We start from the raw sequence: 12,053 nt of genomic DNA, 5'->3' as shown, positions 1-12,053 counted from the left end.
CCCCCCCCCCCCCCCCCCCGCCAAGAATTCAGAAAGCAGAATGTATGTTGGGAAGATCTGGTTTAAATTCGAGAAGCAGAGAAAACAAAGACAAGTAAAAAAAAAAAAAAAAAAAAAAATTGATGTACACAGGATTGACAGAATAAAAAAAAAAGTCTTTCTGCAAGGGAATGTGACTATACAGAAATCTGGAGAGGAAAATACGTAATGTCAGTGTTAATAACTTTTGATTCCATTTAGGTCACTTTGAGTAACGACACTCAAAACACTAGATTATATTTTTAGCAAAGTAAGTGCAGTACCCAGTCTCTCACAGATGCCATGTGTCTCAGGCCATTTGGAAAATTCAGCATCTGCCGCATTCCCAGACTTTGATGAGGACACTCCGCGAACTAGAAGCACCCTCAATGTGAGGACGTCCCAGGTCGGGGTGTGAGGGCGAATGAGGAGGCTGGGGAGGGGAGGCAAGAGTTAGGGAAACGGGACCACAGAACTCCAGATGCTCTGGCGGGAGGAAGAGGGGCTGCGGAGGACTCAAAACGCGCTCAGAGAGGCCCATCCAAATGCCAGGAGACAAATGGCAGGGATGCTTAAGAGAAGACGTGACTGGGCGAGGCAGATGAGGAGAGGGCAGTGGGCCAAGGTCACCCGCTAAGAGGCGGCAGGTTTACCACTGAGACCCCAGCCCATGGTTTTTGCCCGCGCCTCTAGAAAGAGCGTGGCGAAATCCCGGAGATCCCAGGCGTGGAAGGCCCTGGGGAACAGCCACGAGGCCCGACTCTTGTGGCTCAGGGTCTCTCGGCAGCCGCGCGCCACCGCTCGCCACCGCTCGCCCCACCCTCAGGCGCGCTCCTCTTCCGGGCGCGATGCTTGCCTGCGTGCGCCGGGACGCGCAGGACCGAGCGTCTGAGACGCGCCCTTACAAGCAGCGGCGTTTTCTAGGAGCCCCGCCCTCAGGTGCGCTCTGCAGGAGGCGGGGCGCGACTTCCGCGCCGCGAGCTTCCCTTGCTGGCCGGCGCGCTGCCTGCTCTGCCTGCGCCAGGAGCGCGCGGGTGCGCGCGGCCGCGCCCTCTCACAGATGCCAGCTCGGTCACCCGCACTGAGTCAACAGACTGAGCGCGTCCAGGCCTGACAGCGCTGCGGATCGGCCCTGAGGTGAGGAGGGCGTCGCGGGCGTCGGCGCTTGAGGCAAGCCTGGGACAGCCGTCCCCTGGGGAGTTGTGGGGTCGAGGAGGGGCTGGCCAGCGAGGGGCGGCGGAGAGGGAAGGGGAGTTCGGCGTCTGAGGTGTGAGGTGAAGCGGGCTCGGAAGCGGGCAGAGGCGGCGAGCTGAGGGAAACAGACCTCTCTCGGCTCCCGGGAAGCGCGGGTTGCCAACCTCGGGGATGCGGTGGGAGCGCCCAGGATTCGGACGTGAGGGGTCGGGGCCCTGGGGCAGGGGCTCCGCGAGGCTCACCCGGGACCGGATCCGGCCGTGGGACATCGGGACACTGCCTTTGCTGGACGCTGTCGTTCCACCCTCGGCGGCGTCAGGGAGAGAAGGAAAACAAATATTGGTGTAAATTTCCTTCTGAACAGCTGGGTAATGAGCGCTTGCTCTTCCCTGAGAGGTTACGCGCGGATCGTTACCTTGTGTGTTAAAAGGAGTTTCAGTGAGAAGAAAATGCGCAGATCTCAGGACACAGTTTGGGAGGGAAGTTCCCTGATCCTAAAACACAAATAGGAGCTCCAGGCATGGAAATAGGAGCTCCAGGCATGGAAATTGGATCGGAAAGCTGGGCAGGCTGGAGCTATTAAACTGCAGGAGGGTTTTCCCTGGGCTCCTTAGGCTTTGATTTACGTTTTAGATAAATAAGTCCGAAAATAATGAAGATAATGACCACGTTTACTTTCTACGAGGGCGTTCTGAAGGAATCTAAGGGAAGAAAAGTATTTGCTGGACTACAGCTTTGAGCCAGGCTCGGTGTTAGCTCTTTTAATTCTGACAGCATCCCTGTAGGGTTGGAGGGGGCTACTCCAGTTGGGCAGATGTGGAGAATGGGCCTCAAAGAGGTTAAGCCACTTATTAAGGTCTCAACTAGTAAAGGATGGAGTTGGGATGCCAGACTCCAATTCTGGTGCTTTATCCACTATATTTTGTGTTTGCCTGAAAAGCAATATTGTATGTGTTTTAGGGAAGACTCCATAGGAGGGAACATTATTAGGGCAGTTAGGACTTTGTGGGTATTTGTGTTAAAATCAAACTAAAGAGGCGTTAATCTTTGAATATGCCCTGTTTGAGTGTATTTCCTTTCAAACAGATTTAGTGTAAGGAAATCTTACATTCACTATAAGAGCAAATTTATTAGTACATTCCATGTCTATTGCATGTCTTTTGTTTTTAAAGAGACAGGGTCTTGGGCTGGAGTGCCGTGGTGGGATCAAAGTTCACTGCAGCCTTGAACGTCTGGGCTCAAGGGATCCTGCTGAATAACTGGGGCTATAGGCGTGTGTCATGCGCCCAGCTAATTTTTTATTTGTTTTTCAGAGATGAAGTCTTGCTGTATTGCCCGGGCTGGTTTGTTGCATGTCTTTTACATTCCAGATACTGTATTATGTGCCAAGAGTACTGATATGAATACAATTTATAATCTCTGTCCTTGAGTTTAGTTGAGAGGGTGATTGTATAAAAGAATTTTATGATATTTCTTATTAAGTCATGACTTTCCTGGTATGTAAATTACTTGGATTAAAAATAGTTTTAAGGGCAAGCTTTTAGGAACCTATTATGTATAAGAAAATTTATTGGATGACTTGTCCTTTGTGTACCATTGCACTGGTATTTTCTCCTTTAGCAAGAAACACTGTCATAAAATTTAGGTTAAATTATATTGACAACTAGCATTTTTTTTTTTTTTTTTTTTTTTTGAGACAGGGTCTCATTCTGTCACCCAGGATGAAGTGCAGTGGCAGGATCTTGGCTCACTGCAGCCTCGACCTCCCAGGCTCAAGTGATCCTCCCATCTCAGCCTCCTGAGTAGCTGGGACCGCGGTTATGTGCCCCTACACCTGGCTATTTTTTTTTTTTTTCGTGGAGACAGTGTTTCTCTATGTTGCCCAGGTAGATCTTGAACTCTTGGGCTCAGGCCATCCTCCCACTGGGATTGCCACGTGAGCCACTGCACCTGACTGCATTTTGTTTTATTATTGTACCACCTTTCAGTAAATTTTAAAGTGATAGAGCAGATGAGAGCATTTATAATTTATCCCTTTTTAAGTTAAAAGGCATATTTTATAGTGCTTTTATTTTATTGATTGAGAAGCAAATGATGTAGCTAGGCAGGCATTTATTTCTTGTGCCGGATATGTTCCTAATTTCTCATTCCAAAAAAAATCTTAGTTTTTTTTTTTTTTGATGTTTAATTAATTAATTAATTTATTTATTTAATTATACTTTAAGTTCTAGGGTACATGTGCATAACGTGCAGGTTTGTTACATATGTATACTTGTGCCATGTTGATGGGCTGCACCCATCAACTCGTTAGCACCCATCAATTCATCATTTATATCAGGTATAACTCCCCACTGCAATCCCTCCCTCCTCCCCCCTCCCCATGATAGGCCCCAGTGTGTGATGTTCCCCTTCCTGAGTCCAAGTGATCTCATTGTTCAGTTCCCACCTATGAGTGAGAACATGCGGTGTTTGGTTTTCTCTTCTTGTGAGAGTTTGCTAAGAATGATGGTTTCCAGCTGCATCCATGTCCCTACAAAGGACGCAAACTCATCCTTTAGCTAATACCAGATGGCATTTAAGTTCTTGTGGCTCAGAGTTGTAATGAAATCAGTCTTCCAGTTTAAGCTGAAACGGCACATTGTTGAAATGTATAATATTACTTTGTGGTGGATTTTGGAAATCTCTTTTAATTGCTTCAGTTTTCTCAGTAAAGTAGGATTCAAGGTCATAATCTGAGGGTGTTCCTACAGATGGAAGCTTTGGCGATTTGGGGACTGAGAGAGTGATGGACTAGTTAAATATGTGATTGCTAGGAAATTAAACATGACTCGTAGGTGTGAAAACTACAGTAGAGGAAAGATACGAGTGCACAAATTAGGGTGTCTAATTTTGGATATCAGAAACTTCATAATCCATTCCCAATGCCTGCCTTTACCGTGTTATCTAGAACATACATTCGCATCCCTTGCTCCCATTCACTTTGCCTTATGCCTGTGCCATATGGCAGGTATCCCCGTTCTTCACAAAAGTCAAGCCCTTTTGTTTGGGAGTCTAGCTTTACCCTTCTTTTATTTCTGCCTAGAAATTCCATTCCACTCCTTTCCAAGCTCTTTCTCTCTTATCACATTACATTAAATTTTATCTCTCCGTGTCTAACTTTATTTTTTTTTGCCTCGTAATGTTGGATGCATAAATCCTTCGGTAAATGTTAAGTGAATATGCCACTTTTCTCGCTTCCCCCCTTCTTCCTTTCTGCAGGAGTTGGCCAACTCTTTTTGTAAAGTGCCACATAGTAAATATTTTAGGTTTGCAGACAGTATGGGCTCTGTCTCAGTAACTTTACAGTTGTAGCACAAAAGCAGTCATAGATAATACATAAATGAATGAGCATGGCTGTATTCCAATAACACTGTATTTATAGACATTGAAATTTGAATTTCACATAATTTTTGCATGTCACAAGATATTATTCTTTTTTTTTCAACCATTTAAAAATGTAGAAACAGTGTTCCTCCTGGGCTGTGCTGAATAGACTGAGGATTGGATTTAGCCCCCATCTCTTTCATCATAGTTTGCACATCCTTGATCTTTAAGGACTCTTAGGAAGCCTTAATAAAGGAATCTGTGGTAAGATGATACTGGTTATGATATTTCCATTGGTGGTAGAGAAACAAAGATAAATAAGACAGTGTTGTTTTTTTCATCGAGGATCTCATGGTCAAGTTCAAGATGAAAATATGTACATAGATAATGGTGACAGGGTATAGTTACTGCAGTTACAGTTATATTTACTGGGTATAGAGGTAAAACACAGGAGTGATAATCAGCTCCATGTCAATTTAATAATGACATTTAGGCAATGTGATTAAAAATTGAGCTTAGTTGAGCATAAAATTTGAGGATGGTCACACAGGAGGACACAGACTCCTAAAGGATGGGGTAAATGCTCCAAAGTGGAGAGGTTTGAGTGTCCTTTATATAGGCAAGGCCTGGGGCTGCCTAACAGGGTTACCTCATTTTTCATACAAGGTTAGTGCATAGTTAGAGCAATTCAATTAGTTATAGGCAGTGTTTCTGTTTTGGGGAAGGGTGTATTTAACATTTCACATTAAGGATGCAATGGTCAAAGGGTCTTTTATCACAGTCAAGGGGTCTTTTATCGCTGGCACCATCTTGTCTGAGCTAGGAACAAGAAAATAAGGAAGGAATTTCATATATAACAAAAAGTCAGTAATTAAGAGGTCAAGCTTCATGACCCAGTCTCCAAAGTCAACCTTCCTCAGTGCCAAACAACGTTTAGAACCCCCAAGTAGACAGACTATCCATTTTCTGTTACATCTGCTTAGGTGGATGTGAAGTAACCTCTAACAGTCATTTGTTGGAGGTAGGGAATGTATTTTCAGCTGGCCTTGCTGGAAATCTTTTAAGGATACTAAGAAGGTGACTGATAACGTTTCTTATCAGGATGGCTCTAAACATCAGGATGACTCAACTTATTTATTTTATAGGGTATAATCTTAATTCATTTCTCACAGAAATAAACATGGATATGTTTTTAAATGATGTCTCTATGAAAATAATTTTAAAATTTTAAAGTTATTTTACCTGCTAAATAATAAAGGGATTGTTTATTCCACAGATATTTAGTACCTCCTCTGCTCTGCAGTGAGTTGTTTTACTAACTAAAAATATTTGGAGATAATGGTATCATTAGATAAGTGGTGGATTTTGCGGGGAGGCGGGGAAGAGAGAGTCTCTTCCAAGGAAAGCACTGCTTTTAACAAAAGGCAGTAAGTATAATATAGGACTACCTTTTAAAATTTAAGTAATTTTTAAAAATTAGCCTTCAATTTCTTATTTAATTAACTCATGCATCCTAAATAATTGATCTAACAGTTATTTCTAAAGGTTATGTATACATTTTTATTACTTATAGTGATGTGAAATATGTTCCATAGGACTTGGAATGTAGTAACGCAGTACTTTTTTTTTTTTTTTTTTGAGACGGAGTCTCGCTCTGTTGCCAGGCTGGAGTGTAGTGGCATGATGTCTTTCGCCTTCTGGGTTTGAGCAATTCTTCTGCCTCAGCCTCCTGAGTAGCTGGCATTACAGGTGCCCGGCACCCCACCCAGCTAAATTTTGTATTTTTAGTAGAGACAGGGTTTCACCATGTTGGCCAGGATGGTCTTGATCTCCTGACCTCGTGATCCTCCCGCCTTAGCCTCCCAAAGTGCTGGGATTACAGGCCTGAGCCACCATGCCTGGCCATAGTAACCAGTACTTTTAAGATAAATTAAGAAGTGAATTTTTGATATTGAAATTTGGATTTTGCAACTCCTGGTCTTTAAGTCAATTAATACATTAGAAAAGGAAGATGGGCTTTAGTGGGCTTTCAATTTTCTTGCAATTTATTGGATTTAGTATAAATTATTTTATATAGGAAATTATTTATCTAGGAAAGTTAAATTTGATTAAATCTTTAGAAATGTTAGGTGTTTAAAACTCACCTAATTATTATTTAAAGCCCTACAACAAACTTAGCACATTTCTCAGGTATGCTGTGGAACTATGGAAAAAAACTTTTTTTTTTTTTTTTAAATTTTGAACCCTTATTTCTCTTTGTGCTATTGTTCTTTAACAGCTAAGCACTGGCTTTGTTAAAGAGTTTTTAAAGTATTTCATTGGTACGATTTTGAGTTGGAATCATATAAATTCTGCTTTGGTCTTGTGTTAACTCAGCCACTAGTGAATGCACTCCTAGATATTGTCTGTAGGATTGTTCCCGTTTAGAGGCAATTAAACTTGAACAGTTAAACTTGAGGCAGGCCAAGCATCTTTTACTGCCTTTTCTTTTATTCTTCCAAAACCGTCACATAAAGCTATAAAATTTTGGAATTTTAGTATAGAAAGAGGAAATGTATAGCTCCATGCTAAATATGGGGTTTCTTGTATCCCAAGAAAAGGCACCTGATAAGTCATACCCTTCATAGGGTCCCCTTTTTGGTCATGCCTCATTTGTAACTTTGCAGCCCTGTTTTCAGATATACGCTTCTGTCAGGAACATCACTTTCATGTCACCTCTGCTGTGTGGATCTCCACCTTTCTTTCTGGAAACCTCATTCTTTCATCCACAAGAGTTGCTCCCATCTCAAGGTATTAACCCTTTATTTTTGGGTGTTTGTCACTATAGAAGAGTACTGCCTTCCCACATGCTTCCTTCATCCCAGTTTTCCTACCCTAACTCCCTATTAGGCTAGTCAGTATTGTCCTTTGGGATTCCAGACCCTGCAAAACAGTGGAGGATGGGGTAAAGAGAGGGGCCTTTGTGATTACCATATCAGTGAGAGTTGTAGTCACGCCTTTTTTTATTCTATCTTGTTTCTCTTTCTTCTCCCCAAAGGACAGATATTAATTCTCAGAGACATTGTGGTCTCGACACCTGAAAAGGAAGCCAAGTATTTTCCCCGGCATCTCATCATTTGCAAAGAATTTATAGGGTCGAGTTAGTGTTTACATTATTATGCAGACCAGTCCTTGCTATTTATTCCCCATATCCCTTTTCAAATTGGGCCTGCTTAGACACTGTGGACTTAGGGGTTGGAAGATGCAGCAGGCAAAGAGGAGGGTGAATAGGTACCTTGTTGGGTCAGTTTACAAAGACCTGACTATAGCTTTGACGTTTCTGTTTTAGATCAACAATAAAGTTTAAAGGTTTATGCAGAATTAATGTGAAGAATGTTTCATTCTTTTCAATCAAACAGCTAAACCATGTATTTCATACTGTGAAGAAAACCAGCAATCAAATGGGTTTGGAAGGTTTTTTTTTGTTTGTTTCAATAACTTGAATTGAAGCTCAAGATTATTGAAATTTAATATTTTCATATGATTAGACTAAAGCTTTTGAGTATAAGAAAAATCAGATTGTTGAGGTCAGTCATAATACTGAGTCATTGGTATAACTCGGTGACAGAGTTTATATTTTCATCATTTTTTCTCTTTGTCATTTTACAATTCATTCTGTAGCATTTCTTTGACTCGGTCTTCAATTTAGCTCACTAATTTGTCTTTAAATGAAGTTCATCCCTTCTTTTAGTGCTTTTTTATTTCTATCAGTTTATTTAATTTCTAAGTTCTGTAATTGCTTTTTTCTTAATTGTCTTGCCCTTGTTCCAAGCATATGATATTCTCTATTACTCTTTTAAGGATGTTAGTTATACTTTTATACACAGTCGTGATCAATGTGTATAATTAGTTGCCATGTATAAGGCACCATTTTCAGCTTTACATGTATTAATTCTTTTAGTCATTTTAACAACCCAAAGAGGTAGGTACTGTTATTGCTGTATTTTACAGATAATAAAACTTAGGCACAAAAACGTTAAATAACTTGCCCAAGGTCTCGAAGTTAGTATGTAGCAGAGTCAGAATTCATGTTTAGTTGGTTTGGCCTCAGAAGTCATACTCTTAACCTATACTACTTTGTGCATTATTAGTTCTTGTGTTTGTTAATTTTGGTGCCTTTGTAATATTGGTTAAAATGATTTTTGCAAGAAATAAAATCTGATACTAGTTAGCTTAAGTGAAAATGAAAATATATTGGGAAGATAATAGAGCATTTCACATACTCCAAGGAAGAAAAATCAAGTTTTGAGCACAGTAGGTGTGGTACATTAGAAGAAAGCTTTGAGTAAGAATGTATAAACTTTCTTTCTTAAATGTTGCCATTCATGTAATTCAGTTTCCTTGACTTCCATCCAGTCTGTGGGTCTCTTAGTTAATTCTGCCAAGAGAAATTTTAACTGACACAGCTCAAGAGTACTAGTAGTGTTGGTGGTGGTGGTGATGATGGTTTGTGTGTGTTAGGATGGTGTTTGGGGAGTTGGTTTAGTTTTGCTTTAAAAAGTTCTGATGAGAGGTGGAGTGGGTGGGCAGGTTCTTTAGACAAGGCCCTGAGAGACTCAACTTTGAGTTCAGGAAGCAGTTGTCAAAAAAGGAAAAATGTTGTGAATCCATCTACTGTATGAGTCTGTTATATAAAAATGAAGAGTTAAGCATCCAGCATTCAAATTGGATTAATAATTTAGTAGCATTCATGAAATCAATGTGTTTTGGCAAGTAACTTGAGAATGTTCATGCTGCATTAGGTTAGTATTTCTATGTTTGTATTGTAGCTAATAATTTTTGAATGAGTACAGTTTCCTTCCTTCCTTCCTTCCTTCCTTCCTTCCTTCCTTCTTCCCTTCCTATTATCAATTCTTTACCAAATGTGATATAAGTTGAGACTGTTAGAAGAATTTATTGACTATTGCAGAAGTTGATTTAACAAAGAGTCTAATATGAAAATGTACATGACCTAATTTTTACATCATAGTAAAACAGGCCCTTTGGAGAGGGGGACATGGGTTTTCTGATGAACAGCCATTATTTATATTCGTACCAAGGCTTCTAACATGATGATGCTATTACCTCACATTACCACCATTCCAGTGTTGTTCTGTTGCCCACTAGTTGCCATTTCCACACATTCATCTATCACAAGATTCATAAAGGGATCAGATTCCTGCAATATTCCTTGGGCACGTCTGCCACCACTTAATTTTCAGTGATAACTTCTTGCCCATACATTTTTTCAGTTCGGGAGGGTAAGCTTTGCTCATGGTGTCTGCTCCACAGGTTACAGATGCCTTGGAACAGAATGCTGGAATAATTTATTCTAATATATCTTCTATTCTTGATTGCTTTTGTTCTGCTGTTTTTAATTTACTCATTTAATATTTTTACAGTATGTCTAATTGCTTAATGACTTTTTTTTACTATGTAAGTAATACACAGAAAAAAAGCATGAAGCAAATAAACATTGTCTTTAATTTCATTGCTAATTTAAAAGTTCTTTCTAGTCTTCCTTCTGTGCATATAAAGAAGATGCTCATTTAAGCCAAACTTTAATTATATATATTTACTGGAAAAGACAAACTGCCTCTTAAAAATTGTGGGCCAGGCACGGTGGCTCACACCTGTAATCCCAGCACTTTGGGAGGCCAAGGCGGGTGGATCACCTGAGGTCAGGAGTTTGAGACCAGCGTGACCAACATGGTGAAACCCTGTCTCTACTAAAAGTACAAAAATTTGCTGAGCATGGTGGCACACGCCTATAATCCCAGTTACTCGGGAGGCTGAGGTAGGAGAATTGCTTGAACCCAGGAGGTGGAGGTTGCAGTGAGCCGAGACCATGTCACTGCACTCCAGCCTGGACAAAAGGGTCAGACTCCATCTCAAAAAAAGAAAAAAAAAAAAAACCTGTGAGTTTTCTTTATCTAGGTGTAGACAGTCCGCCAGCTTGGAACAGATGGTCCTTGTTTTGGAGGAGAGTTATATCAGTGGCCTCACTAGGTAGGTTTATTTAAAACAAGGCACAACAATTTCTCTGGAAGGTTTAACAGGATTTTTGTTGTTGTTGTTATTTCCCCCAAGCTGCCTTCTCAGTAATTCTTAGTATGCAGAGATCCTAGGTTACTGGGTCGAGTGTATTTGAATAGGCGCCGTGGACATTGCAGTTGAGGCTCTGACCACTTCTATTTTGAGTTCAGCTGGAATGAAACTTCTTTGAAGAATCGAGATAGCTCCAGCAGAGGTACACAAGCAGAAAGGATTTCAAGGATCTTCAAAGGGTAAAAGTATCCTGGAGGAGGGATGCTGGACCTGTGATAGTTACAATGATTTAGATCATTCAGTTTTACTTTTTAAAGTAATTTATTAAGGTAAAATTTATTTCCAAAGTAAAACTCCTTACCTTGTAAGCAGTTTCTCCTCATTCTTTACTCTCCCTGGCCTCTGACAATCACCGGTGGGCATTCTGTCCCTACATTTATCTTTTCTGGAAGTTTCATATAAATGGAATCATATAATATTTGAACTTTTTAGTCTTTCACTCGACATAACGTTTTGTACACTGATTTAAATTGTAGCATATAGCAGTACTTCATTCCTTTTTTTTTTTTTTTTTTGAGACGGAGTCTTGCTCTGATGCCCAGGCTGGAATGCAGTGGTGCGATCTCAGCTACTGCAACCTCTGCCTCCCAGGTTTAAGCAGTTCTGCCTCAGCCTCCTGTAACTGGGGTTACAGGAACGTGCCACCATGCCCAGCTAATTTTTGTATTTTTTTTTTTAGTAGAGACGGGGTTTTGCCATGTTGGCCAAGCTAGTCTCAAACTCCTGACCTCAAGTGATCCACCACCTTGGCTTCCCAAAGTGCTAGGATTACAGGCGTGAGCCACTGCACCTGGCTACTTCATTCCTTTTTATGGCTGAATAATATGTGTATGTATATGCCACAATTTGTTCATTTATCTGTTGATAAGTATTTGGGCTGTTTCACCTTTCTGCTATTCTGAATAGCACTACTGTGAACGTGTGTGAACATGTGCTCAATTGAGTCCTTATGTTCATTTCTTTTGGGTGTATACCTAGGAGTGGAATTGTGAGGTCATATGGTAATTCTGTGTTTAACTTTTTGAGGAACTGCCAAACTGTTTTTCTCAGCATCTGAACCATTTGCTTTCCCACCAGCAATGTATTCCAGTTTCTCCATAGTTTCTCATGAGAACTCTGCTCTCATTCAAATTATTATTCTCCGTAGGTAACACATCATTGTTCTCTGACTGCTTTCAAAATTTTTTATCTTAATTTTCAGCAGTCTAATTATAGTGTGTATGGGCATGTATTTTCTTTATGTTTTCTGGACCTCACCAACCTTCTTGAAACTTATGTGTTTATATCCCTTGCTAAATTGGAAGTTTCCAGCCATTAAGTCTTTAAATTTTTTTTTTTTTTTTTTTTTTTTT

The 12,053-nt window shown here is 40.7% G+C and overlaps 2 protein-coding genes and 1 pseudogene across 2 annotated transcripts in view; 1 reads left to right on the top strand and 2 right to left on the bottom strand.

Moving 5' to 3' along the window:
- Positions 1 to 686: 686 nt before the first annotated feature.
- The window catches only part of ABCA5 (ATP binding cassette subfamily A member 5), a 78,275-nt gene continuing 66,908 nt past the window's right edge, over positions 687 to 12,053 (top strand). Inside the window, 1 exon segment of the mRNA XM_017863702.1 lies at positions 687 to 1,155. The gene's annotated coding sequence lies outside the window, so the exon portion shown is untranslated.
- LOC108522915 (translation initiation factor IF-2-like) lies at positions 954 to 1,801 on the bottom strand. The gene is made up of 2 exons (XM_017863370.1): positions 1,628 to 1,801; positions 954 to 1,517 (listed from the first exon to the last, which is right to left on the bottom strand). The coding sequence occupies exon 2, from the start codon at positions 1,479 to 1,481 to the stop codon at positions 954 to 956; it is 528 nt and encodes a 175-aa protein (XP_017718859.1). The 5' UTR covers positions 1,482 to 1,517; positions 1,628 to 1,801.
- LOC108523190 (small nuclear ribonucleoprotein G pseudogene) lies at positions 9,638 to 9,869 on the bottom strand (annotated as a pseudogene).

This window comes from Rhinopithecus bieti, unplaced genomic scaffold, assembly GCF_001698545.2.
Source record: "Rhinopithecus bieti isolate Rb0 unplaced genomic scaffold, ASM169854v2 scaffold_2349, whole genome shotgun sequence".
Classification (NCBI taxonomy): domain Eukaryota; kingdom Metazoa; phylum Chordata; class Mammalia; order Primates; family Cercopithecidae; genus Rhinopithecus; species Rhinopithecus bieti.
The sequence above is the reverse complement of the archived record's forward strand: the minus strand, read 5'-3'. Positions and strand labels throughout refer to the sequence as shown.